The sequence below is a fragment of the Mauremys mutica genome, chromosome 23 (genome assembly GCF_020497125.1).
Source record: "Mauremys mutica isolate MM-2020 ecotype Southern chromosome 23, ASM2049712v1, whole genome shotgun sequence".
Lineage (NCBI taxonomy): Eukaryota > Metazoa > Chordata > Testudines > Geoemydidae > Mauremys > Mauremys mutica.
In genome coordinates, this window is record NC_059094.1 from 17,979,557 (window position 1) to 18,004,542 (window position 24,986).

Consider the following 24,986-nt stretch of genomic DNA (forward strand, 5'->3'; position numbering starts at 1 on the left):
AAGCTAGACAAATTCGGAGTGGAAATAAGGTGCACATTTTTAACAGAGAGAGCCATTAACCATCGGAACAATTTACCAAGGGTCCTGGTGGATTCTCCATCACTGACAATTTTTAAATCAAGATTGGCTGTTTTTCTAACAGATCTGCTCTGGGAATTAATTTGGGAAGTTCTCTGGCCTGTGTTGTACAGGAGAGCTAACTAGATGATCACAGTGGTCCCTTCTGGCCTTGGAATCTATGAAAATGCTTAAGAACAGCCATTCAAATCCACACACTCTGCAGAACCAACTTCTGAATGACAGTTTTCTGTATGTCTGTCTCACCCTCCATACATGCCCAGAGGCTAAATGCAAGAGAGTTCCCCCCAGTGCTGGCTTGCAAAGCAGGCTGGAAAGTACAAGTGCCCGCGAGTCCAGCCCAGCCTTTGCAGCCTGTTCCCAGCAGAGCTCAGACCCCAGCAGCAGGGAACTGGCAGAGAATGCTGAGTACCGAAATGCAGTTTCACAAACCCCAGCATCCCATTATGCACCGGTGCTGTAGGCAGCAGGCTGGGTGCTCTCAGGTCAGGCATGTCCTCACTGCCAGGAGCACTTGTTTTACCTAGCAAAAGCTCTCGCCACGGTATATTTCTGGTGTAATATCCCCTTGCTATGTGCTCTAAGAAGCTGCCGCCCCAACTGGAACATAATGAGACTGTCAGCATATCTGCACAGTCATAAACCTGGGGAGCTCAGTAACGTCCTCGGACGTTGGCACTCAGCTCAGAAATGATACTTATCTGGAAACACACATGCCTGGGAAACTTCCTCAGCTACAACAGGCCAGATTTGCCTACTGCAAGCGTCACCTTGCCCTGCATGCTTGGCTTTGTTTCACAACGAGTCATTTAACCTCCCCAAACCACCCAGCTCTACTGACATTAGCACACAGAGCCTTGAAGCAAAATGCTGCTCTTTGTGTTACCTCAGCAGACAGGCAGCTACATCTAGCAGAGGGAGCCAGGAAATCCCAGGTTCTATTCCTGGCTCAGCTACTGGCTTGCTTTTGATCTAGGTACTTACCTGGCCCCCTCACTGTAGTATCTGGGTGCCTCACAATATTTAACGTATTCTCCTCATACTGCCTAGGAATTGCTGTTACCCCCATTGTACGGATGGAGAACTGAGGCACAGTGAGGCCACGTTACTTACCCAAGGTCACACAGGATGTCTTTGACAGAGCTGGGAATCAAACCCAGGTCTCCACAGCCCAAATCTCCCTAACCACTAGACCATCCTTCCTCCTTCATCGCTTGCTTGCTAAGTGATAGTTCAAGATCCCCAGTCTCAGATGAAAATGTACAAAACCTTAATTACCTAAAGATCCCAGGTCTCTGAGTCACGGATTGTTCCCTAACTGCTGGCCCATCCCTCCTCTTCCTCTGCGACCTTTGGCGGGTCTCTTAGGCCCAGATCCTCAAAGGTATTTAGACTCCTAGTTCCCACTGAAATCAAAGGAAATCAATGGAAGTTAGGGGCCTAAATGCCTTTGAGGATGTGGGCCTTGATCTCTCAGTACCTCAGGGTTTTTTCTCTCTTTAAAATGGTGATTAATGGTGATTGGAGATGCTCTGTGCTAAATTCTACTCTATTCATATTCTTTTACCACCCAATCCCTGCGGCATCTGGGTACCACTGTTGGCTCAAACGGATCCAACAGAGGCTCTGAGTCACCCAGAGAGAGAGTTCCTGCTGGAAAAAGAATCCACATGCTTGAGTAGATTTGCAAAGGTTCTTTCTTCTCAGTGTCTGGCTTCATGACCTGCCGTGCAGCGCGGACCAAACCAATGCCCTGATGCCAGACACTCTTGATCTTAGGACCAGGTCTACATTTGCCCATAAGGTTCAGTTCAGTGAAACTCCAAAAAGGCAGGATACTCCTCTGCATTGCCAGGACCTGCACAGCTGGCCTGGAGGGCTCTTGAGAACACCTGGGCTCAACTGGACAGACTTTAAAGAGCCTCTCCCAGGCTATTTGGGCTTTGCAGCCCCAAGACAAAGCCAGGATGTGTAGGCAGAGCTGACACTTGCCGGGCCCTGGAGTAGGTGAGAGGTGAAAGGGCCTCCTCAGGCAGAAGCTTTGGGAACCGGTAGAGCAGGTTGAGGGATGGATGGGTGGGTGGGTGGGGAGGGGGATCAGTCACTGGAGGTCTGGGGCAGTCTGAGCCCCAGGTTCACTCTCCATGGTGAGAGGGGTCACACATGCCCACTGGGAAGAGGCTTTGACCAAGCAAGTGCCAGCTGACGTGTCCCTCGGGCTGGCCCAGGGTGGAGAAGCACAATGATTGCTAGAGATGAACCCAAATGAAATCCCTGCAACTGACGGCAAGTCTAGAGTAGGATGTCGGGGTTCCGGAGGGGTCAGGTCTATTGCTGGATGGCGGGTGCACGAGCAGTCAGCCCTGGAGCTGAACTCTGCAGCTTCAGTTCATTGCCAGACGTAGCCAACATCCAGCTTGCTTGGAATTGTGGCTTGGTTTGAATCCTCCCCTGCTCTATCTCAGCTATTTATCTAGCCTCAGTCCCCAGAGTACTTAGGGGCTGGATGATGAAGGATCCGGTCAGCCCTTGTTCCATCTGGATGAACAGGACGGGTCCTGAGCTGCATGAGCTCCGTCTCCAAATGGGAGATGACTAGATGGAGACACGTCCTCCCAGGCAATTCTCATCTCTCTGGTGCTTCATGTTCCACAGTCTCCACTAGCCGTGATCAGACACTCCCCCACCACTCAGATACATTTTCTCTTGGCTTGTTCTGGATGCTTCAGGATTGGATGGAACCAATTTCCTTTCTGAGCAGTGACCAGAGGGATTTTTTCATGTCTGGCTAAAAGCTCACACTGGTTTTATTTAGCACAATATCCTCTAAAAACAAAGCAAAAATTGCTTCTGATGAACTGCGTATCAATGAGAACAATACATGGCAGCCAAAGATCTCGTCTCATCCAGTGAGCTCCATGGGGTTTGCAAAAGATCAGAAAGTCCCAACTTTACAGATGGGAAAACAGAGGCACAGAGAGGACAGGTTAGGGCACTAGCCTGGGACTTGGGAGATGTCCATTTAATTCCCAGTTCTGCCACAGACTTACTCTCTGACCTTGAGTGAGTCACTTAGGGCCAGATCCTCAAGGGTATTTAGGCTCCTAACTCCCACTGAAATCAATGGAATCTAGGGGCCTAAATATCTTTGTGGAGCCGAGCCCTAGTCTCTCTATGCCTCAGTTTCCCATCTGTGCAATGGGAATAACAACACTTCCCTGCCTTAGAGGAGTGTTGCGAGGATAAATTCATTAAAGACTGGGAAGCGCTCAGATACTGTGTTGTTGGGACCACATAAGTAGCAGAGATGGAGAGTAAAGTAGCTGGTTAAGAGAGTTGCTCAAAGTCATTCAGTGAGCCAATGAATAGCTGGCAACAGAACTCAGGCCTCCTGATCTGCAGTCTCCTCCTCTAACCACTAGACACCATTGACTCCCTGCAGGCTCATTACAGATAGACAGTAATCAGATGCATAAAAATCCCTGCTAAATTTTCTGTGCTTGGCAGATACCAAAGGCAGAGATTTTGACAATGCTGCATGCAACATGTGAGAGAAAGCGGAACTTTGTTTTGTTTGATGTGGTATTAGCAGGAGACACTGCCTGCCTTTTCCCGAAAATATTCAGGATTGCTCCAAGCGAACAACTCATCGTCACAAACAGGAAGGGCCATTCAAATCAAGAAGTGATCCGAACAATTATAAAAGTAACAAGAATGTATAGCTACGTTAACAGCTGCAATTAAAATAACTCTTTCATAAGGATAACTCCCCGTTCCATGTGGAACATTGGATTCAATCTGACACTTATTATTAGAGCTGGTTGGGATTTTTTTTCTCTTGTAGAAAATGTTGATGAAAATGGATTTTTTTCTATGAACGTTCCTGTTTTGCTGAAAAGCCATTTTATACTAAAAAACCATGTGGATGGACATTTTTCAGTCAGCTCTAATTGATTAATAATTGCCACCAAAAATACCAGGAGGAATCAATTTCTTGAGATTGGTTGTTCGGCAAAACAATTTATCTTAACACATGTCAGTATTACACACAGATCTGCCAACTCCCCCCTCGTCTGGAACAAGACCCCAGTCCAGCAAGGACCCATGTGGGCAAATCCCCTGTGTCTGTGCAGAGCCCCACTGATGTCAAAGGAGCGCTCTGCATGGGCACAGAGTTCCAGAATCAGGCTCTTATAAGGGATTCATCTTAAAGCAGTTTCTAAAGCATGGTGGGCCTGCGATAAAAGATTTTTGCAGTGTGTCCATTTCTATGAGATGTCTAGAATCCCACCCATGAAAACCGTGGCAGCTTAGCCCTGCAGAGAACGCCCATTGCTCCTTTAAGTAAGGTTTCAATTATACTGAAAAATGCCTGGCATCCCATGTGATTTTGCCAGTGTGCAGGCTTTTGAACTAGATGTCTGATGGAGATCAGTGGTACTGGTGTCTTTCCCCTAGAGGTATCTCCAAGCTACCCACCTACTCCAAAAATGGCAGGTGGACTGGCATATTTACATGACTGTGGTTTGAAGCTCAAATTAAAGCCCTCCCCAAATGTTCTGTGGATTGGCAGCAAGTTCTACATGAAGAGAAGTATTTTTTGTATTACTATTCCAGTCTAATCTTTGCTGAAGGGTCTTTCGCCCTTCTGTAATCTAAATACATTTTAACAAATTGATAGCAACATTAACATGGCTTATATAGGATCCACAGCCATTTCTAAAAGACACTGCATCTTTATTCTCTCCTTTTAGATTATGTAGATCCAAGCCACACAAATTCAGGCGCTTCTATAGGAAATACAGTGAAAACCTCTCAAGCATATTACTGTAAAATGGATTATACTGTTTAAACACATAAAGATCCCATATGCCCGTTGCCAAAAAGTAATGGGAGTTTGTGCTGCTAAATGAATAAACCTGTGATGCTTAATGCTACAGGGCAGAATGGTGGCGGGGTGTGTGTGTCTGTGTGTGAAAGAGTTTGCTACTGTGTTACACATCTGAAACTGGGCTGATCTAGTTTGATATTAAGAAACTTTCTTTGTCATTGGCACTGAACTCCAGTTTCAAATTCCTTTCATTTAAACTTTAGGAAACTCGCAAACCTTCATTTATCTTTTCATTCTTTTCCACTCCCCATTTTATTATCCTTTACACACCCTTCCAAATATCTATGTTTTTCTAAATTAATGTGAAGCGAAAACATTATTTATGAAAAAGGACAGTAGCTATTGAATGATAGTGAGCTGGTAACAAATTAATTAAGGATTTTATTTATTGTTATATTTTATTTTATTTTTGCTAATATAGGGATGAAGAAGGGGTTCAGTTTCATGACTTAAGGAAGACTATATTTAATTAGGAAGGAAAAATGGAAGGAGCTAAATTGTTGTAATAAACCCTACCTTTTCAACAGAGATATAAAGCTGAAAATAAACATTGCAACATTGTTCACTATAGACAGCAGATAGCATTATGGAGAGCATTACTTGGATAGTTATTTCTAGAGCTGAGTGAATGGTGGAAAAAATTATCAGAAATATTAATTGAAATTCGAAAGCACATTTCTAAGGGACTGTGTGTGTGACCTATTTGTATTCACTTTCTGTGATCATTTGAATTTCAATAGCAAAGAGTGAATTTTAACCTTGAATATTTGCTAATTTTGAATTGCACAATTTGCAATTCAGGCTGTTACCTAAGTCATTCAATCAGAGAACTGAAACAATTCCATGTAATTTATGAAACTAACCAAGACTGTGCATACTGTGAATATTCACAATGAATTGTTTGTGAATTAGCTGCAGAAATGCACGAATGATTCTGAATAACAAATACATTGGAGCATTTTGTGATCCTTGTGTAGACAATTCATGAACATTAAAGAAGGCAAAATTAATTCAATACAATTATTAATTGCAAATTACTTGCTCACCTCTGTTTCCCAAACCTGAAGATGAAAAGACTTTGTGCTCATGTGTTTGAATAGTTTTTGTTATCCTATTGATTGTCTGTTTTCTAAGGAGACAATACAGTATTCAGTAAAAGCAGCAAAGAATCCTGTGGCACCTTATAGACTAACAGACGTTTTGCAGCATGAGCTTTCGTGGGTGAATACCCACTTCTTCGGATGCATCCGAAGAAGTGGGTATTCACCCACGAAAGCTCATGCTGCAAAACGTCTGTTAGTCTATAAGGTGCCACAGGATTCTTTGCTGCTTTTACAGAACCAGACTAACACGGCTACCCCTCTGATACTTCACAGTATTCAGGTTTCATCTTTAACTTAACTAGCACCTTTCAGTCCAAAGAATAGTCAACTGCTCTCATAAATGTTTTAAGCTGATCATGAAACCCACCACAGACATTCAGCTACCTCTGGGATTAAACACAGGATATGTTTAATGGTTCACAGCAACAGTAGACAACAGTTTGAGTGGAAAGTAAAGAAGAATCTGTATTCAACTGAAATCACAGGGGAAATATAAGTGGGTTGAATGTAGAATCACATTGAAATATAGGGCTGGCAGGGTCTTTGCAAGGTCATGTAGTCCAGCCCCCTGGGCTGAGGCAAGACTAAGTATACCTACACCAGCCCTGACAGGTGTTGTCTAACCTGTTCTTAAAAACCTCAAGTGAGAGGGATTCCTTCAAACTACTCCAGTCTGACTTTGGTCAAATATATTTAACTGGTCAGCGTTGGGGCATAATCTGCTGTATTGATTTGCATTTGGAAAGAAAATTTTAGTATAAAGATTTTGCCTAAGCACAGGGTCTCTTCGTGTTAACGATCTCGTGGGAACAGTCTGGAGGCTTCTGCCCTGTACTCCATTTTCCCTTTGAGATTCTAAGTTCCATTTACCGATCAGCATCCAGGAATCTTGAAAGCCGAAAGATAAAAACAAGATTCTTTCGATCCTTCCATTTGAAAAGGCCTGCAAGCAGATTGCAGCATTTCCTAGAGAGGCTCTTTGACTTGGGGACTTGGTTCAGGTTGTGCATTCAAGATAAAGAAAATACCTGTATAATCCCCTCTGGGAAGAAAGGATAATTACAGACTGCAGGTTTGAAATATAGCTGATGGCACTGACCTCCTTCTCAGAACCATCAATAAATACCTCCCTGCTGAAACACCAGGAAATTGAACAATCTGAACTCTGAAGTACCGTCTGATTGAAAAGAAGGGCTTTCAAAGGTACAGTAGGAGCCACTGCCTTTCGCTCACACCCACACACAGACACTTCTTGTATATCTGGGTATCTACAGTATGTAATTTACAACTGGAGACATTCAAACTGAGGTTAGATTAGTCTTCCTTGATGGATGATGATAATCCTTTGCCCTTGTTAATGTTTACAAACATTAATTAACTAAAGCCTCTCAACCCTGTCTACATAAATACATCTTACCAGTGAGCAAAATGAGGCAGAGAGAGCTTAAGTGATATACCCAACGTCCCACTTTGTGCCAAGGAATTGAATCCAGGAATCTTGATTCCCTGTCCCCTGTTCTAATCACTAGGCATTGCTGTTTCCGATGCAAGGGGCTGGACTAGCTCACACAAAAGGTTCCTTTGTGCTAGCATCTAGAATTCTGTCACATACAAGTGAAACTTGTCTTAAGCAACCTTTCAAAGGACTGATAAAAATAGATTACTCAGTGCAGGTGTCCTTTTAAAGGTGGAGCAGAACTGGCTGTAAATCTAGAGTGACTCCATAAACTCAGTGGAGCTGACAGCAGTGTGTAACCAATGAGAGGAGAAAGAACCAGGACCAGTGTGCCTAAGGATACTTCTGGGGGCTGTATCCTAAGACTAGAGACTGTTTTATAGGGTTGGTCTCCTATACAGGTTTCACTGAATACCTCTTTAAAACACCCAGCCAAGTGTTAACATTCTGACTTCCTGAAGATCTCTTGCTATAACAGCTGCATTACACAGAGGTTTGGTGTAGCTGGGGTCTAGGGTTCGATAGGCATGTGTCAGAGAGAAGGCGAAAACAGGCTGGTAGGAAGGGTGAAGTTTCTTGATCTACATACTCCCTGTGGACTTGTTTCTTCTTCACCATGCCCAGTGATTGAGTTGGAAATAAAGCTGAGCAAGTAATTTGCAAATAAACAATTTAGTTATCAAATGTTGCCACTTTTTCTGCCCACAAATTGTTTTCAAGAAGGACAAACATTTCTCAATTGAAAACGCATGTGCACATTTTTGTTGTAAAATATTTTCTCCTGTAAGAACAGTTCATTGTGAAAAGCCAATATTTGAACCTCAAAATGTGTCCATTATGCTCCTCATCATGGTATCAGAGTGGCTAGTGGCTAGCTACAGAAATCACATGGTATTTTTCCTGTAATTTGATTGGATGCCGTATGTACACTACCTGACCACCACTGTGCACACTGCTAATTTGTCAATTAAACAGACACTTCAAAATTTGCTTGTGGTGAATATTCCTGCTTAAAAATTGCTGTTTACAAGTCACCTACAGAAGCTTGAAGGCTCAGATGTTTGTGGGAATCAAATGCAAGCATACTGCAAACACAGCAGAATTGAAATTCACTTTTGAATTCAAATGAAGATTTGCAGAAGGCTTCTTTCCTGATTTACATCCAGATCGCTTTTGAAACTTCTTCTAGCAAAATTCAGTGTTTCTTAACCCCTCCTCATCAGGATGGCATGTCAGTGGGAATAAAGCCAGCTACAGGGAACAAGATGAAACATTTAAGCCTCAGAAATACCAAAGCCAAGGCTACAAGACCCCCTTCATCCAGTCCAGTTTCCTTGTAAAGCTCTCTTTGCTACATACTGGTGGGTGCCAGGGGCTAAGAATGCAATTTTCTAATGAAAGAACAGGGAAGAGAGTCACCATTTTCAAATGTACATCAGGAACCAATTGACTAGTCTCTAAGGACAGTATCTGGACAATACAGTTTTGAGATCCCAGCACTGCGAGGAGTTTTTATACAGTCACAAGCTCGAATATCCACTTGTTGCAAAGACAGACAGCACCATGGATGCCTGGAGGTGGAATGTCATTGCCACCAAAGCACCAAACACTCAGGACAAAGGATGGAGGGTATCTCCAGAGGCAACAGCACCACAGGGTTACAAATCTGTCAGTGCTGCAATCCTAACCCATTCCTGACAGATGAAAGCTTATTCTGCTTGATGTACAGTGGGAGCTGGGGATACAGAGATGTCTGCTTTCTAACAGACACTGAGGTTGGCGTGGGATGGGACAAACCAGACAGGGACAAATAGGAAACTCTTCAAGCCCTTTCTCACTTTTTGAGAGGAATCTCTTGGATACATTTCCCCTTCCCTTTCTGGTTTCTCCCTGCACCTGGAAACTGAATCCAAAGCAAAGGCTTCTGTGCGCAGGGGACTCTTAGCTGGGACCAGGAGCAAATGTGCTAGAAACCTCGTGCTTACGCTTCCTAGTCTTGGGAGATCTCCAGCCCAGTTCTACAGAAACAGGCCTTACTCTGTTCTCCCTGGCACTGGTTTTACACCCATCTAGTTCCATTGGCTCAGTGGAGCGACTCCTGATTTACACTGGTGTCAATTGTCAGTGAGAATCAGTCCCAAGACATTCAGATAAATGACCAGGAGTTTGGATGCTTCCCCAAACCAGAACCAAACCCAAACTCCAAGCTTCCTTTCTTCTGCTACATTTTGTAAACACCGATCTGTACATTTTCAAACCTTGGCCCTGCTCTCACGCACCCTGAGTGAGTCAGAGGGGACTGCAGCGAAGGCCATGGAGGTCTCAGGAGAAGTGAGATCAGAATCAGGGCCACTGGTAGCAGCCAATGCATTATTCTTCCAAGGGAGCAAAAGAGAAACCCCCCTCCAGCCAAGCTCCCAGTGCTGCAGGGAATAATCAGTTTGCAGATTGTAAGGTGACAATTAAAGCTCTCAGTTGCAGGGAGTGTGATGTACCATTTATTGTGGGGGGCTGAGGCAGCTGCTTGGGGAAAGACAAGTGCTGGGTGCAGATGCTTTGCAAGGAAGGATTTTGATACCGGAGTAAATGTGTAAAGATTTTTTTCCCAGCAAACTGTAGGCAAAAGTGGATCTGGTGGAGCTCTCATTTCCCTCTGCTCTGGCCGGGGCTGTGTTTGTAATATGAGGTGGGGGGTAGGTAGCAGGCAAAGATGGCCTAGAGCTGGCAAAAGGACTCTGGGCAGTCTCCCTGAGCAGCCTCTGGCACCAGGGCATCCTGATGGGAGGAGGGGATGTGGCCAGGGAGCTCTGCACTCCAGTTAATCTGGGTTGTAGAACGGCCGCAAGTTAGAACACCCCTTGGACCTAACTTAAAGAGGGGGCTGTGCAGCCCCCCTGAACCCAGAATCCAGGAGGTACAGAGATGGCTTAAAGCCACCTTTCCCCTCACCATCCTGGGCTATATCGCCTGAGACGCAGCACAGAATACGGGCACCTGCCTCCCATTAAGTTTTGAGAAAACTGCAGCATCACACTGGAAATGCCAGGCCCCTCCCAGGTTGGTCTTTCAGCTCCCTTCTGTCTATCTACAAAGCATCAATCAGTCTCGTATCTAGGCACTGTATCTACTCCCCCTGGCTACATCTACCATCCCAGCACTTTCACCTACGGGATCTTTCATCCAAGGATCTCAAAGCACTTGACAAGCTTTAATTAAACATCACAACATTCCTCCAAGGTATCTTTATCCCCATTTTGCAGATGGTGAAACCCAGGCACCCAGAGAAGAAATGACACAATGTATGTCCAGAGCAGAGCTGGAATAGCGCCCAGAGTCCTGACTCCCAGTCTTTCAGCTCTTACCACCAGGCCACCCCGCAGCATTTGTGGGTTTATAGCAGCTCCACTGCATGATCCAGCATGATGAGCGTGGGGTGATAAAAGCTAGCCCAACCCTGTTGAAAGCCGTGAGGAAAGGTACACAGAACAGCCACGTGGCTGTCTGTTCTTAGAAACTGGGACACATTTTGAAATCTCTCTCTGCCCTTGTGTGAAAGTCCCTGTCTCAGATTAATTGAGTTCTGTCTCAGTGTGTGAGTTTCACCATCTCAGACAGCTACGCCCAAGGTGTGTGCAGCAGACAAAAGAGATCCAAGTCAACACACACGCACACACACACGGCATTTTTGGTTGGAAATCACAAGTTTCTCTCGTTCAAAGGGAAGATGAAACAGCATGTGCCCTCTAGCACCATGGCTGGATGCTCCCAGGGGATTTTAGGTCACCATTTACACTGCTGTTCGGCACACACAAAACATGTAACGTGTAGCAACCAGTGCCTCCCCTGGGAGGGTAAACCAGACAGTGAGATCCTGAGCTCTGCCTGATGGAAACGCACCTGGCAACACGATATTGCAGACACACAGAGGCAACTTCCCTTCCAACATCCGCCCACTACTTGCACATTTATTACTGACACTGCAGTATTTTTAATGACTAAATTTATTATACGAGAGAGGATAACAGATCAGAGACTATGTGAGAAAATCCCCCCTGATATTTCAGGACGCCATTTCAAAGCAAGTTCAAAGCATTTCAAACCATGGGCAAGTCTGTAGGGGGAGATTCATCTGACTCCCATTTATTTCAGTAGGAGCTAGATGTCTAGCTTTGTGAATCTGGGCCTTGGTTCTCCAGCTATAAAATGGAGATGATAATACTCCTTGTCTGCACCCTTGTCTATTTATGCTGGGGGCAGGGACTGCCTCTCGCTATGTGTCTGTTCAGCACTCAGTACCATGGGCCCCTCCTCTCAATCGGGGCCTTTTGGCACAACCACAACACAAGTAAATGCTATTCATTAATGACACGCTGCCATTTGTAGTTTTTAAGCCCCTGGTTTAATTTGGGATTGCCAAAGGGACAGAGCTAAAGATAGGTAGCCCCAAAACACAATCCATCCATCTGCCTAAAACTGTCTGCAGACTCCATGAGTTCCTCCCCCAAAATGGGAACTTAATGTTCCTTGCTTAAAAATAAACCAGTGCCAGTCACCCAGCACACAAGTCACATCTTTTAAATCCCCCCTTAAACCCCACCTTTGCTTTGCAAAGCCCTGTCTTCTAGCATTGCCTGGGCTGTAGGCTCCCTGCAACTGCAGACCTCTGGGAACACCCCCCCACCCATCTCTAATTCTACCAGGTCTTCCCCTTGTCTGAGCTGATTATTCAGCTATTGCATAGTCTGTAAACTCTCTGGGGCAGGGGCTGTCTTTCAACACTGGAGCTAAATGGGTCTCTCGTCTGGGTAACTGCTTCCATAGAAATAATTAAGTAATAATAATTGTGCATAGTGAAGCAGAAAGCATCAGGAAAGAAACAGCTTTCAAGTTCTCCAGGCAGTTACTAAAAACACACAATAAAAGTATCACTTTAAACATGACTGGGGAGGGGCAGGTGAGTCAAGAGGGCAAGGGCTTAAATCCACAGAAGCTAAGCTAAGCAGACAGTGCCACCTAGCCATATTTTATCATCTTCCCTATTCTCCCCATCCCACTGAGTTCTGGAGCTTTGGCAGCTCTGGCAGGTAAAGGTGATGCTCACTAACTTAAATCAGATCCCTTGCCACTCCCCTAGCTCAGCTCAACACAGAGACACACACAGAAAGAGAAACCCACCACTTTTTGCTGCATCCTTTTGTAGCCGTCCTCCTGGAGTAACTCCCTCCAGCTGAGCCCTATCCAATTACCTCTCCTCCCCAGCCTGGCTGTCTGGCAATCCCTGCAGTGAGGAGAGAAACACCTGTGGTGAGTTCTGTGTCCAGGAGAACATTTTAACTCCTTCCTTGCCACCCAGTGACTGGGTTTATAGTCACCGTTACACAGAGGAGCAGTACCTTGGGCGTGTCCCTGCAATCTTCACGCTGGCAATACAGTTTCTGTATAAGACAAGGACAGATGGCTCAGCTCATCAAAATTCCTAACTAGGGTCCTATATTTCTAGGGTTATCCATCTGCAGTGGGGTCAATTCATCCTTTGATATACACACCTATTTCTCATCCAGCCTAATGGAAGAATAAGCCCACTGATGGGAAGGCAATACCCCCAGTGTTCAAAGGTGGGTCAGACCCCAGACAGGACATCTCAGGTGGCCTAAACCAAGAAGACTTTAGAAGAGAAAGCCCAGTACAATGCAGCCTGCTTAAATTTTTATATCACAGCCTTAACACTGGAGGCAAACACTGGGAATGTTCCGATCTAGACTTGTATACAAACCGTGCATCCCACTGCCGCCTTTGCTTAGCACACGGAGTAACGGAATGTTTCCTGGTGAGAACCATCCAATGCCCTGAAGCCCAGCCATTTTGCCATGAAAACCTTGTCCCCGGTATGTAATTTTAAATCTTGCTATAGTGGTTCCTCCTGCTGCTCTGGGGCCCAGGTCTAAATCTCAGAAATGTTCTTTGCTTGGACCAACTCAGCACTTCCCAGAGGGTCAGTCATCTGGAAGCACCAACATGGCTTGGAAAGCGAGACTCTGCTCTTTCAAACTGCATTGGAAACAATGCAAACCCAGCGCTAGTGCAGGCAGGGTTTCGTTTTGCCTGCTGTGTATTAGGCAAACCTCCGATAGTCTTGTGCTAGTCTTGCCTGCAGGCTGGCTCAGGTGTTCTGATCACCTCTTGAGGGAACAGGAAAGCTGCTGTTCTGCAGACCAGGGGGACACTTTGGTTTGCTCATGGCAAGAGCCAATTTTCGTTCCGAAAAAGCCAAAGAAACCAAACTCCCAGTCTTTGATGATAGTTTTGTCTCTGACCTGCAGCAGGTTTATTGGTAAAAAAGCTGCAGATCAGACCAGGCAAACAGAAAGCAACGCCAAAAAGAAAATAGTTCATGTAGTTATGTTTGACTGTCTGATTGGATTGAGGTAGCCTGGTCTAGTGGATAGGGTAATGACCTTGGAGTCAGGAGATTTGGAGTCTATTCCCAGTGCTACCAATGGCTGCTCTGTGACCTTGGACAAGTTACTTCCCCTCTCTGTGCCTCTGTTTCCCCTTCCACCTTCTTGTCTATTTAGATTGCAAACACTTTAGGACAGGACGTGCCCTCCTTCTGTGTATGTACAGCACATAGCACAATAGGGCCCTGGTCTCAGTTGGGGTTTCTGGGCACTGCTGAGATCCAGATCATTATTCAAATTAATTGTCTGCTATGGGTTCTCCTTGTCACAGCGCCTATAAAATTCAGAAAGTCATTACATGTAATAGAGACTGCCTAACTGGTTCTGGACTGTGGCTCTGGGAGTGGCAGGGACTAGTTTAGTCTTCTCTAGGTGGATTGGTTTTCTGCAGTGTGCATATTCCTAAAAAAAAGTCAGCACATGTTTTAAAACTGTCATAGTGACACACCATGTGTCAGTGCCTCATCATGCCCTGTTCATCTGCCCATCACTCTGCTGCTATGCACCGCAGCGCCTGGCTGCTCAGCACTCTGTCACGGCATGGAATGCCTCCCAAACACGTCTGCATTTTACCTTTTTGCTCTGCAAGGTGAGCTTTCCAATAGCGTCTAGCATTACACCACACGAAGTCCAAATGGATTCGCTCTCTCATCCAGGACCAGGGGAAACTAATTGCTGTGACATGTGGATGAGTGGTGCTGCATGGTTCTACCATGTTGCATGGTTATGTAGTCAGACACACAGATACGTAGGTGCCAAGTGGTGCGTGGAAGCATGAATACACATTGATGCATGAATCCACAGGGATGCCCAAATGCGTGATGAAGTATGAACCTACAAGTAATGCACAGCTCTTCACTGACACATGAATGCATGGAAACACATGGATACACAGTGATGCACAAAACACACGAAACCACAAGACATACACAGCTCTCCAGGGATGCATGGGACTGCATGGATGCATGGATGGATGTTTCAGTGAAGTCCGAAAACGTAGGAATGCATGGATCTGCAGTGAGACATATCTTTGCAGTGATACGTGGACATTTTAAAAACATGCTCTGGCTTTTTATTTTAGGAATGTGCCAAGGGATAAATATTAACCATCCTGGGAATGTGAAAGAAAGCCCTGACGTCGCTGCTGTCTGGAAGCAGCTCTGCTTTCCTAGCCCATACGGTGATGTTCTTGAATCTTTTAGCCTCTGTTCTTCCCTTAGAACCTCTTAATCAGCCACAATCCCAAGTGTCACAACTGTCAGAACTTTACCCTTTGCTAGTCAGTTCCGAAAGGAAACCCCATGCAACCTGTCCTCCAGTCCCCGACACTGTCGGAGTTTCACACTGAGAGGGAATTTAATAGACCTGAGCTTATTTCCATTCATCTTTTAGCCCTAACACATTAGCCATTTTTATGTAACATGTGCTGCTCTTTTATTGCCATGCTAACAAGTTGTTGAGCTGTATTTACAATATGCTGATTGTAAGACCCCCTTAATGGGCTCAGTGTACTTGCCCTCTCCGATTAACTGTCGGGTTTGCCGTTTCATTTTGGGCATGTGTATTTCCTTTATAAAACCTGGATCTCACCCTGTTATTTGTTGCTCTAAGTATTAGGCATGTGTAGCGTTTGAATGTACATTATGGAGTGACCATTACTCAGTAACCACAAAGAATGCCAGGGTTTAAACAAGCTGGAGTGATTGCATTTGCAGTTAGCTATGGAGTCTTTGAAAACCGTGGATTCAGAGTTAAATTGGGTATTAATTTCAAAATATAAAACCCAAAGTCACTTGGCACAAGCCTCTGCCATGGCTCTAACCGAGAAACCTTTATTGTGTCCAAAGAGGTTTCTTGAAAATAGGCCAGTTTCACTCCTGGTGTAAGCCCATGGGCCCTGTGTGGTGTCTGCTGTTCACCACCTTTCTGCTTTTAATTGGGATTTTCCCCATTAAGTACAAGGCAGTTTGTTCTGGGTTGTTTGGTGAACTGATCTTTTCAGTTAACTTTAGACCAGGGTGACCCAAGCGTGGGGCTCCCGCTTGCTGTGGGCCTGATCCAAAGCCAGATGAAGTTAATGGGAGTCTTTCCATGTCCACACACACAACCCTTAGCTCCCCTGGGGTTTGCTGAGTCTCAGACAGCGGAGTGCTAGGAACAGAGTCCAGGACTTTTGTTCCTCCTTAATGGTGCTGTGTGAACATGGGCCCCAATGAAAATCCCAAATCCAAATCCCCTCCAAAAATCAGCAGTGCTGGAAATCTTGAAACAGGATCCAGATCTGAGTTTTGCAAATGGCCCCTTTCTCTTTGACAGGCCAAACCAAAATCTTGGATCCCTAAGCACCCCTAAGGCAGACAGAGGAAGGCGGGATTGGGGATCTGGTCAAAATTATGCACCTGGTCCTTTCCTAGAGGCCAAACAGGAACCCTAGGTCCTAGCACCCCTGAATTTGGAGGGATAAGTTACAGATCTGCATCTTGCCTGGTTTTCAAACCACCCCTCAGGCAGTTTCTCTTTCTCCATTAAGAAACATACAAGACCAAGGAAAACACCTTGGTCATGTCTGTTTACTTCTTACGATGGAAACGCCTGTGCATTGAGCTCCTGGAATTCTGCCAGAGTGGCCCCGAGCATCACCAGGTTTCTGTTTCCTCTCCTTTAGACCCTTTCCAGTGACATTCTTTCTCTGGTGCTGCTTTTCCTTCCAGTGCCCATCCCCTCAAAGGCGAACGGCACCACCATCTCTGCCCTGTCGATGAACAAAGATAGTTTGATTGGAGGGGTGACAAATCCCAATGAGGTCTTCTGCTCCGTGCCTGGCCGGCTCTCCCTTCTCAGCTCCACCTCTAAGTACAAGGTGACCGTCGGGGAGGTGCAGAGAAGGCTCTCCCCACCAGAGTGTCTCAATGCCTCTCTTCTCGGGGGAGTCCTCAGGAGGTAAGCATCACACCATACTTATCTTCCTCTGATTTTGTCTCTCCTCTGCTTCCTTCAGGTCAAAGTGTCTGTGCTATTTCCAGTGATGAACCCTTGTCGGTCATTATTAATTATCTGCATGTAGTAGAGCCCCAGTCAAACACAGATAAAGATAAACCCTGCCCCAAACAGCTTACAGTCTAGGGAATGCCCTTGCGACCGTCCCACTGACTTCAGAAGGCACCTGCGGGTCCTTCCGATTTGGTGTGATGTCCAGGTCTGGTTACAATTTCAACCCCCTAGATCTGAATCTGGGAAAGTTCACATCCTGATCCAAATTGAGCAGCTGCCCCCTAAATCTGTAACAGGCCAAGCCAAGCCCTGTCCCAAACTCCTTGCCAAACTTCAGGGGTGCTCAATATCTGGATCCAAGTATGAATTTTGCAGCTTGTGCCCTAGTTCTGGGATCCATTGTGAATGCTTTGTTCAGCTCTTTCAAGTGGTTATTTTTATACCTTGTCATCGGATAGAGAAGTCCCAGTCCAGGGCTCTTTTTATCTCAGAATAACAAAGGCTGCAAAGGTGTTGGATTAAATTATTCCAGTAACAGGCCACTTGTTTTGCTGCTGCTCTGGGTGATAGTCAATTTTATTACTTTTCGCAGAGATTCTGCCCCAAACCTGCAATGATGTTTTCTGCATGGGAAGCTCACTGGTTGGCTCACTAAGCTATCCCTCCCCCCTGGTTGGCTGTTGCTGTTGTCACTCCAGTAAGACCCACCTTTTGGAGGTGGGACTCCCTAACAACAACATTAAAGCCCAGCAGGTCTCTGTGCTCTCCTGGGCACATGGGTATTTTCGCAATACAGCACATCGCCTTGCAAGTTCCTACAAGTTTGCAGCCCAAAAGCTTCTTTGTTAATGAACCTGCGAGTCTCCTGCACAAACTTAGATGAGCTGCTGTTTGTTGGAACAAAGGCATCACTGAGGATTGCTATTGTTGAGAATTTGAAACAATAAAACTAGTGATTGGATGAAGGTTCTTTTTATTCTCATATCTGTTTCATTCACTGAACAGCAGTTCTTTTCATGGCTATAAAAGAATCCAGGACTACCATGTCGTTTGGAATATAGAAATTGATTTTAACAAACTTTATATTCTGTTATCAGTCGTCCTTACAATTGAGATTTGTGAAGCTCATTGTATATTTTATGCCAAATCAAGAGACTACTCGGTTACGAGAAGCTGGGGAACAGCAGTTTGTGTGCTTCTTTTTCTTTCCTTTCAACTACAACTTTTCCCTCCTTGTTTCCCTCTTGCAGGGCAAAATCAAAAAATGGTGGAAGGTGTTTAAGGGAAAGATTAGAGAAAATAGGCTTAAATCTACCTGCAGGAAGGCGTAAAGCTGCTAACGTCACTTTGCTGACGTCATTGGTGGAAGGTAAGTCGTTCTGTGATTTAACATCAGACTAGGGTGCCCAACCTTTGCCCATTCTAAGTCCTCCATTTGTAATTTGCCAGAGGGCCTAAAACGGAACAGATTATACAGCAGCCATCATTAATCCAGAGTGAGGTATGCATGTAATTCTCCATCTTGACCCAAGCATGTCTTCTGAACTAACAGATTTCTGCTAGGCTAACAAGAGCACAGTTTGGAGAAGGCACTCGCAATCGGAACGAGGTAGGACTCTGTAGCTGCAGACCTGTCAGGCCAAATGTTGCAGTGCTTACACATGGCAACCAATGCTTTTGGGTCCTTTAGAACATCATGGGATCTAGAATTTAGAACCACTGAAATTTGAAACCCAACCGTGTTGCTTAGCTATGTCTGGTTCACATAAGTCACATTTTATTCTTTCTGCTCCCTCATTGCATGAGCTTAACTCTCCTAATCAAATTTGCGGCACAAGTTTGAAATGTGCTATCAATGACTATTCGAGCTTAAAATTCACTTTTGTGAATTACTACAAGTAAAACTTAGTCACGTGAAGATTCACAGAAAGCAAACACAAAAAGAGCAGGGACACAGCCAAAGCAAACTCATTAAGAAATTATCACAAATATTCACCAACCTATTCACAAATATGAACTCACTTCTATTGTAAACTTACTGCACTACTGAAAATGTTGTGTCCTTGGCCCAAACAGACCTGTTTTGTTGGGACTCAGACTTGTGTAGATCTCCACATGTTCCCTTTGAAATAGGTCAAATGCACTTCCAGTCCTAGCTGCCCCCACGTATGGATCCATGATACACTAGTGCTCTGCACACTCCGTAAAAATATGCTTGAGGTTGACCCAGTGGCACTGGCGTGTGAGACAGAAAGGTTCAATTCCCAAAAGAGAAGCTGGGGGGAAACGGCCTTCAAGGGAGTGTGGAGGGAGATAGTCTGTAGTGGCTGACCTGTGAATGTGGTGGTGGATGCTGAGTGAGGCTATGGGACTCATGCTATGTAGGGCCTCATAGTCAACATATAACTTGCCTTTAAGCATGAAGTCCCCTTGCTTAAAGCTGCATGTTTAGTAGTTCTCCTCCCAGCCTTCACACTGTGGAAATGATGATGTCGCTACCGCATCTATGGACCAAAGGAGACAGGAAGGAGACAAATGAAATAGTGGCTTCAACTCCCTTCCAGCTTCGGAATCCATTGTATTTGTGCCCAGCGTGTTGGAGGCAGCTGCCTGCAGTTTTTGAATAGAAAATCGTCTCCATTGTTGCCAGCAAATTAAATGACCCGCTTCATTAGGCGGAGGTTGTTACCAAGGGCAGTCGGTGCGTGCTGAATGACAGGCTGATTTCCATTAAAAGAAAAGAATGAAAGAAAGGAAGAAATATACATTTTGATTTCACGAGGCTGCTGACTTTTTGGTTATTGCTTAATGGCTCATAGTAAATAAAAGAGTGGTGCCATGTGTGCTTGATGGATACGATTTCCTCTTGCAACGCAGTGTTATGGTATTGGAAGATGGTTCACCCAGGGGAAGGTGCTATTGCTTTGCCATTTTTCAGCAGACAGAAACTAGGTTGCCCTGCTGTGCCTCAGGCCCTTTTTGCTTGGACATTTGCTGTCTTATTTTAATCTGTTTGCTCCCCTTTGCCTCTTCAACCTCTGTACTTTTTATTTATTCATTTTTTTATTTATTACTGGGTGTTTTTTAGCGTTAATTATATTTTTATATTGATGCACAGCTGTTCATAAATATAGATGGAGGGAGAACTGGTGTCCGTGGGTAAATGAGACAGGGAAATAAAAAGCATCACCTAAAATAGCAAAAGAAGAACATTAGACACATAAGGCTGTACTAGAGGTATGTCTCCAGTGCTTAGTGGACAGTTTGCTTGCTTCCAGAGCTTTGCTTCAAGTAGAACTCACACGCTGCTTCTCCTGTGCTAAGGTTCAGCCAGTTTTTAAGATTTGTCTCTTTTGAGTCTCATGTGCCAGTCTTATTATCTTCTTATAAAAATGAAGCAAGGTATGCTAGAGCCAGGGGAAAGGGAAGAGCAGAAGCTACTGTGATGTCCTCCATGAATATACTATGCAAATCCCAATGACAATATTTAGTACGATATTGCAATGATAGACACATGGGCAAGTTGGTAGAAATAGAAATTGGTGTTTGGAATTTTTCATGGGATTTTTGGTGGTCTGCACTCTGGCATCTTGGGTGCAGGCTTTACTGGGGTTACACCAGGGATGAATTTGGCCTTAATTCTGCACAAGATACCAGGGTACATTCCAACTTTCAAAACACTCTCAAACACTCCAGAAAAGAGATGTGTGAAAAGAATGTGGCTAATGTAGGCTTCTGGCCCAAAGACTTTACTGGGACTGCTCAGGCACTGAAAGAAACACACGGGGTGAAATGTCAGCTGAATTAGGGCATTTACCTGTGTAAAGTCACTTGACAGCTCTCCTTCATGGCCATCTCTGCCATGTGCCCTCCTGCGCCACACTGGCCTGCTGGTGCCCCAATCTATTTCATTCCAACAGGTAAGGAAGCCCCTGCTCCACCAGGCCCTGAGTCGGCAAAGCACTTTAAGAACATGTTAAGAATGTTACGAGGACTGACCCTCGAGTCAAGCCCCTTTACAATATCTCAAGTTGGGCACCCAAATCACTAGTCACCTTCAAAACACTGAGCTTTAGCCACTAGCACATGCTTCCACCAGCACCAAGGACAGAGCCAAGAAGTCCCAACTTCCAGTCCTTTGTTACACCCCCCTTTTATAGCCACCGTCTCCCTGTTCCACAGAAGTGAATATATTTTCATTCATGTTGCGCACATGCGCCCGCCCACACAAAACTGCCTCAACTCTGATTTCCTAGTATTTCATTATATAGTTATGGCTGAGGGAGTGAGGAGGGAAAGGAAATTGAGAAGCTTCATACGGGAAGCCCAAACTAGGCTTCACCGCACGATTGAGAAAGTAACAGACTTATTAGACAAGGGAAATGCGGTGGATCTAATATATCTTGATTTCAGTAAGGCGTTTGATACGGTACCGCATGAAGAATTACTGGTTAAATTGGAAAAGATGGGGATTGAAATGAAAATCCAGAGGTGGATAAGGAACTGGTTAAAGGGGAGACTGCAGTGGGTCGTATTGAAAGGTGATCTGTCGGGTTGGAGGGGGGTTACCAGTGGAGTTCCTCAAGGTTCGGTTTTGGGTCCGATCTTATTCAATCTATTTATCACTGACCTCGGTACCAAAAGTAGGAGTGGGCTGATAAAGTTTGCGGATGACACGAAGTTGGGAGGTATTGCCAATTCGGAGAAGGATCGGGATATCCTCCAGGGAGATTTGGATGACCTTGTAAACTGGAGTATTAGTAATAGGATGAAATTCCATCGTGAGAAGTGTAAGGTTATGCATTTAGGGATGACTAACAGAAATTTTAGTTATAAGCTGGGGATGCACCAGTTGGAAGTAACGGAAGAGGAGAAGGACCTTGGAGTCCTGGTTGATCGCAGGATGACTATGAGTCGGCAATGTGATGTGGCCGTTAAAAAAGCTAATGCGGTCTTGGGATGCATTAGGCGAGGTATTTCTAGTAGAGATAAGGAGGTGCTAGTCCCGTTATACAAGGCGTTGGTGAGACCTCATTTGGAGTACTGTGTGCAGTTCTGGTCTCCCATGTTTAAGAAGGATGAATTCAAACTGGAACGGGTACAAAGAAGGGCCACTAGAATGATCCGAGGAATGGAAAGCCTGTCGTATGAAAAGAGACTTGAGGAGCTCGGTTTGTTTTCCTTAACCAAAAGAAGGTTGAGAGGAGATATGATTGCTCTCTTTAAATATATCAGAGGGATAAATACCAGGGAGGGAGAGGAATTATTTCAGCTCAGTACTAATGTGGACACAAGAACAAATGGATATAAATTGGCAGTCGGGAAGTTTAGGCTTGAAATTAGACGAAGGTTTCTAACCATCAGGGGAGTGAAATTCTGGAACAGCCTACCGAGGGAAACAGTGGGGGTGAAGGACCTCTCTGGCTTTAAGTTTAAGCTTGATAAGTTTATGGAGGGAATGGTTTGATAGGATAACACTATTTAGTCAATAGGTCAATAACGTGCCGCCACTGGTAATTAGTACCGAGGGTCAATGTTGGGATATTGAAAGTCTTTTTCCCGAGTGTCTGGCTGGAGAGTCTTGCCCGCATGCTCTGGGTTCAGCTGATCACCATATTTGGGGTCGGGAAGGAATTTTCCTCCAGGGTAGATTGGCAGTGGCCCTGGAGGTTTTTCGCCTTCCTCCGCAGCATGGGGCAGGGGTCGCTAGCTGGAGGATTATCTGCTACTTGAAGTCTTTAAACCAGGATTTGGGGACTGCAACAGCTGAGTCAAGGGAGGGAATTATTTCAAGAGTGGGTGGGTCAGCTTTTGTGGCCTGCATTTTGCGGGAGGTCAGGCTAGATGATCATAATGGTCCCTTCTGATCTTAAGTTCTATGATTCTATGATTCTCGGAGCTGGGGTGGCAGCTATGGGAACTAGGTTAATGCTGTTAGGATGGATGGCCGAATACGTATGAACAACGGGGGGTGAGTCAAATTAGCTCTGTCTGCCTAACCGGGGGGTTGGGGATGATCAATTGCCATCAGCTCTGATTATTTCCATGGGGATGCCTGAAGATGGATCAATTTCATCAATGAGAGGCCAGTTCCATGGAATGATGGATACCCAGGCTGAGCACTCTCCCCTTAGGCCTTTCTGTTCAGTGAGGAAGGATACAAACAAGAACCTATCTTCCTTCTATTCCTCCTGTGCTTCCCCCTTCCCCTGTTCTGGAGTAATCACCAGCTTAGGGTGACCCCCTGCCAAAAAAGAAGTCAGTCCCCTTCGATAGTCTGGGTTTGTGGTAAGGCAGCGTGGTTACTCGCTCTCCTACTCTGATTCTGAAATAGGAGAGCGAGTAGGAAAAGATAGGAGGAGAAAACAGATGCGAGAAAGAGAGAGATGATGGGGGAGGTGGGAGGGACAGAGATGTCTCTGTTACTCTTCCTCCTTCAAGAACACAGCACAATGGGCCAAATTCCACCCGGATATACCTTCAGCCACATTGACTTTGGCGTGTTATTTTATGAGCCAGCAAAGGAGGGAGGGAGGGAGGGATTTTGTTCTTAGAGCCAGGCACTGTCAGTCAGGACTCCTGAGGCATGATTCTCCCACAGCAGGGTAAGAGAAACTCCCATTGCTTTCGGTGGGAGTTCGACATAGCGCAGCACCTCCAGAAGGGCCCCCTTGTGGCAGGTGCAACACGACAGGCCTGTCTGCCTCAGTTTCCCTCCTGGAGCATCTCCAGAAAGAGTCCAAAGCATCTTCCCAAGTATAAATATAGCCCTTGTGGGTTCCATTTATTACAGAAGTCCCATGCATGTAAACCTCAACAAAGTGCCACAACCTTAGTCTAGAACTTCCCCAGCATAATCCAAAGCAGTACCCACAGCATACTGCCCTAGCATCCCTCCTCATGCCCCAGCTCTCCAGCCCAGTCCGCGCCTGTCCTTGTACCACGACAGCCAGTGCAGCCCTTCCACATCCAGAGGACAGCTCCTCTCTTCCCAGCTGAGAGCCCACAGCCTCTCCGCTGGGAGATCACCTTTACCAGGGGAGCATCCCTCACTCCCCTCCTGTCTCTGATCCTCCCTGGTCCTTTATAGCCCCTAGTGGTGCCCTGCTCTCGTAATTGGCCAGATGCGAGCACTTGTCCTGGCACAGGAGAGCTGGACCTACTTCACAGGGGTTAGCCACTGTGTGACACAGCTACTCCCAGAATGCTAGAGCCAACCATGGAGAGTCCAGAGTTGTTCTCCCCTTGCCTAGAGATCTGAGAAAAAGGGCCTCCAGCCCCAACAGAAATGAGCCAGGCATCCCAATAAGATATGTGGAGATGTCTGCAGAAAATGCTCCCTTGTTGTTACACAAGTACAGACCCAGCTCATTAATTTGCCCTCCTTCTAGGTGAAGCGGTTCACCTGGCCCGGGATTTTGGTTACGTGTGTGAAACAGAGTTCCCAGCGAAGGCAGCAGCGGAATACCTGTGCCGTCAGCACTCCGATCCCAGCGAACTCCACACCCGGAAAAACATGCTTCTGGCTACCAAGTGAGTATGCATCCCCAGCAGCATGGAGGCCCCCTCGTGCTAGGCACTGCATATACATATCATGGAAAGAGAGTCTCTGCCCCAAAGAGCTCACAGTCTCGCAAGGAGGACACACTCACGGGAATGTGCTGCACACACTCATATCCAACGGATACACAACACAGTGAAATGCCTCATGCACTCACATGGGAAGGACGAACATGAACATTGAAAGGACATGCTCACTGAGTCTGCATGCATTTGGCTTATGTTTGCCTTTCATGACATCTCCCGTGGGGATAATGCATCACTTCACCGAACACTTTCCTCTGATTTTTTGTTGTTGGATTGTTTTAAGCGAACTGTTTTCAAGTGGTGGTCTGCTCTGAACAGTGATTCCTTAAAAATAGCTGCATGTGGTTCCTTGCTTCTTGGGCCTCAGAGACTTTCAGATCATTTCACTTAGTTTACAAGCAAAAGAGGGTTTTATTTAACTG

General features: G+C 45.5%; 1 protein-coding gene and 1 long non-coding RNA gene across 2 annotated transcripts in view; one reads left to right on the forward strand and one right to left on the reverse strand.

Moving 5' to 3' along the window:
• Positions 1-24,986, forward strand: part of TFAP2E (transcription factor AP-2 epsilon) — a 46,228-nt gene that overhangs the window by 19,419 nt on the left and 1,823 nt on the right. Inside the window, exons 4-6 of the mRNA XM_044997481.1 lie at positions 16,698-16,926; positions 18,228-18,346; positions 24,369-24,510. Coding sequence (XP_044853416.1) covers positions 16,698-16,926; positions 18,228-18,346; positions 24,369-24,510 — 490 coding nt within the window. The remainder of the gene's footprint in view (positions 1-16,697; positions 16,927-18,227; positions 18,347-24,368; positions 24,511-24,986) is intronic.
• Positions 1-24,986, reverse strand: part of LOC123355240 — a 33,904-nt gene that overhangs the window by 4,912 nt on the left and 4,006 nt on the right. The window contains exon 2 of the long non-coding RNA XR_006575025.1: positions 12,704-12,806. This is a non-coding gene — a long non-coding RNA (uncharacterized LOC123355240). The remainder of the gene's footprint in view (positions 1-12,703; positions 12,807-24,986) is intronic.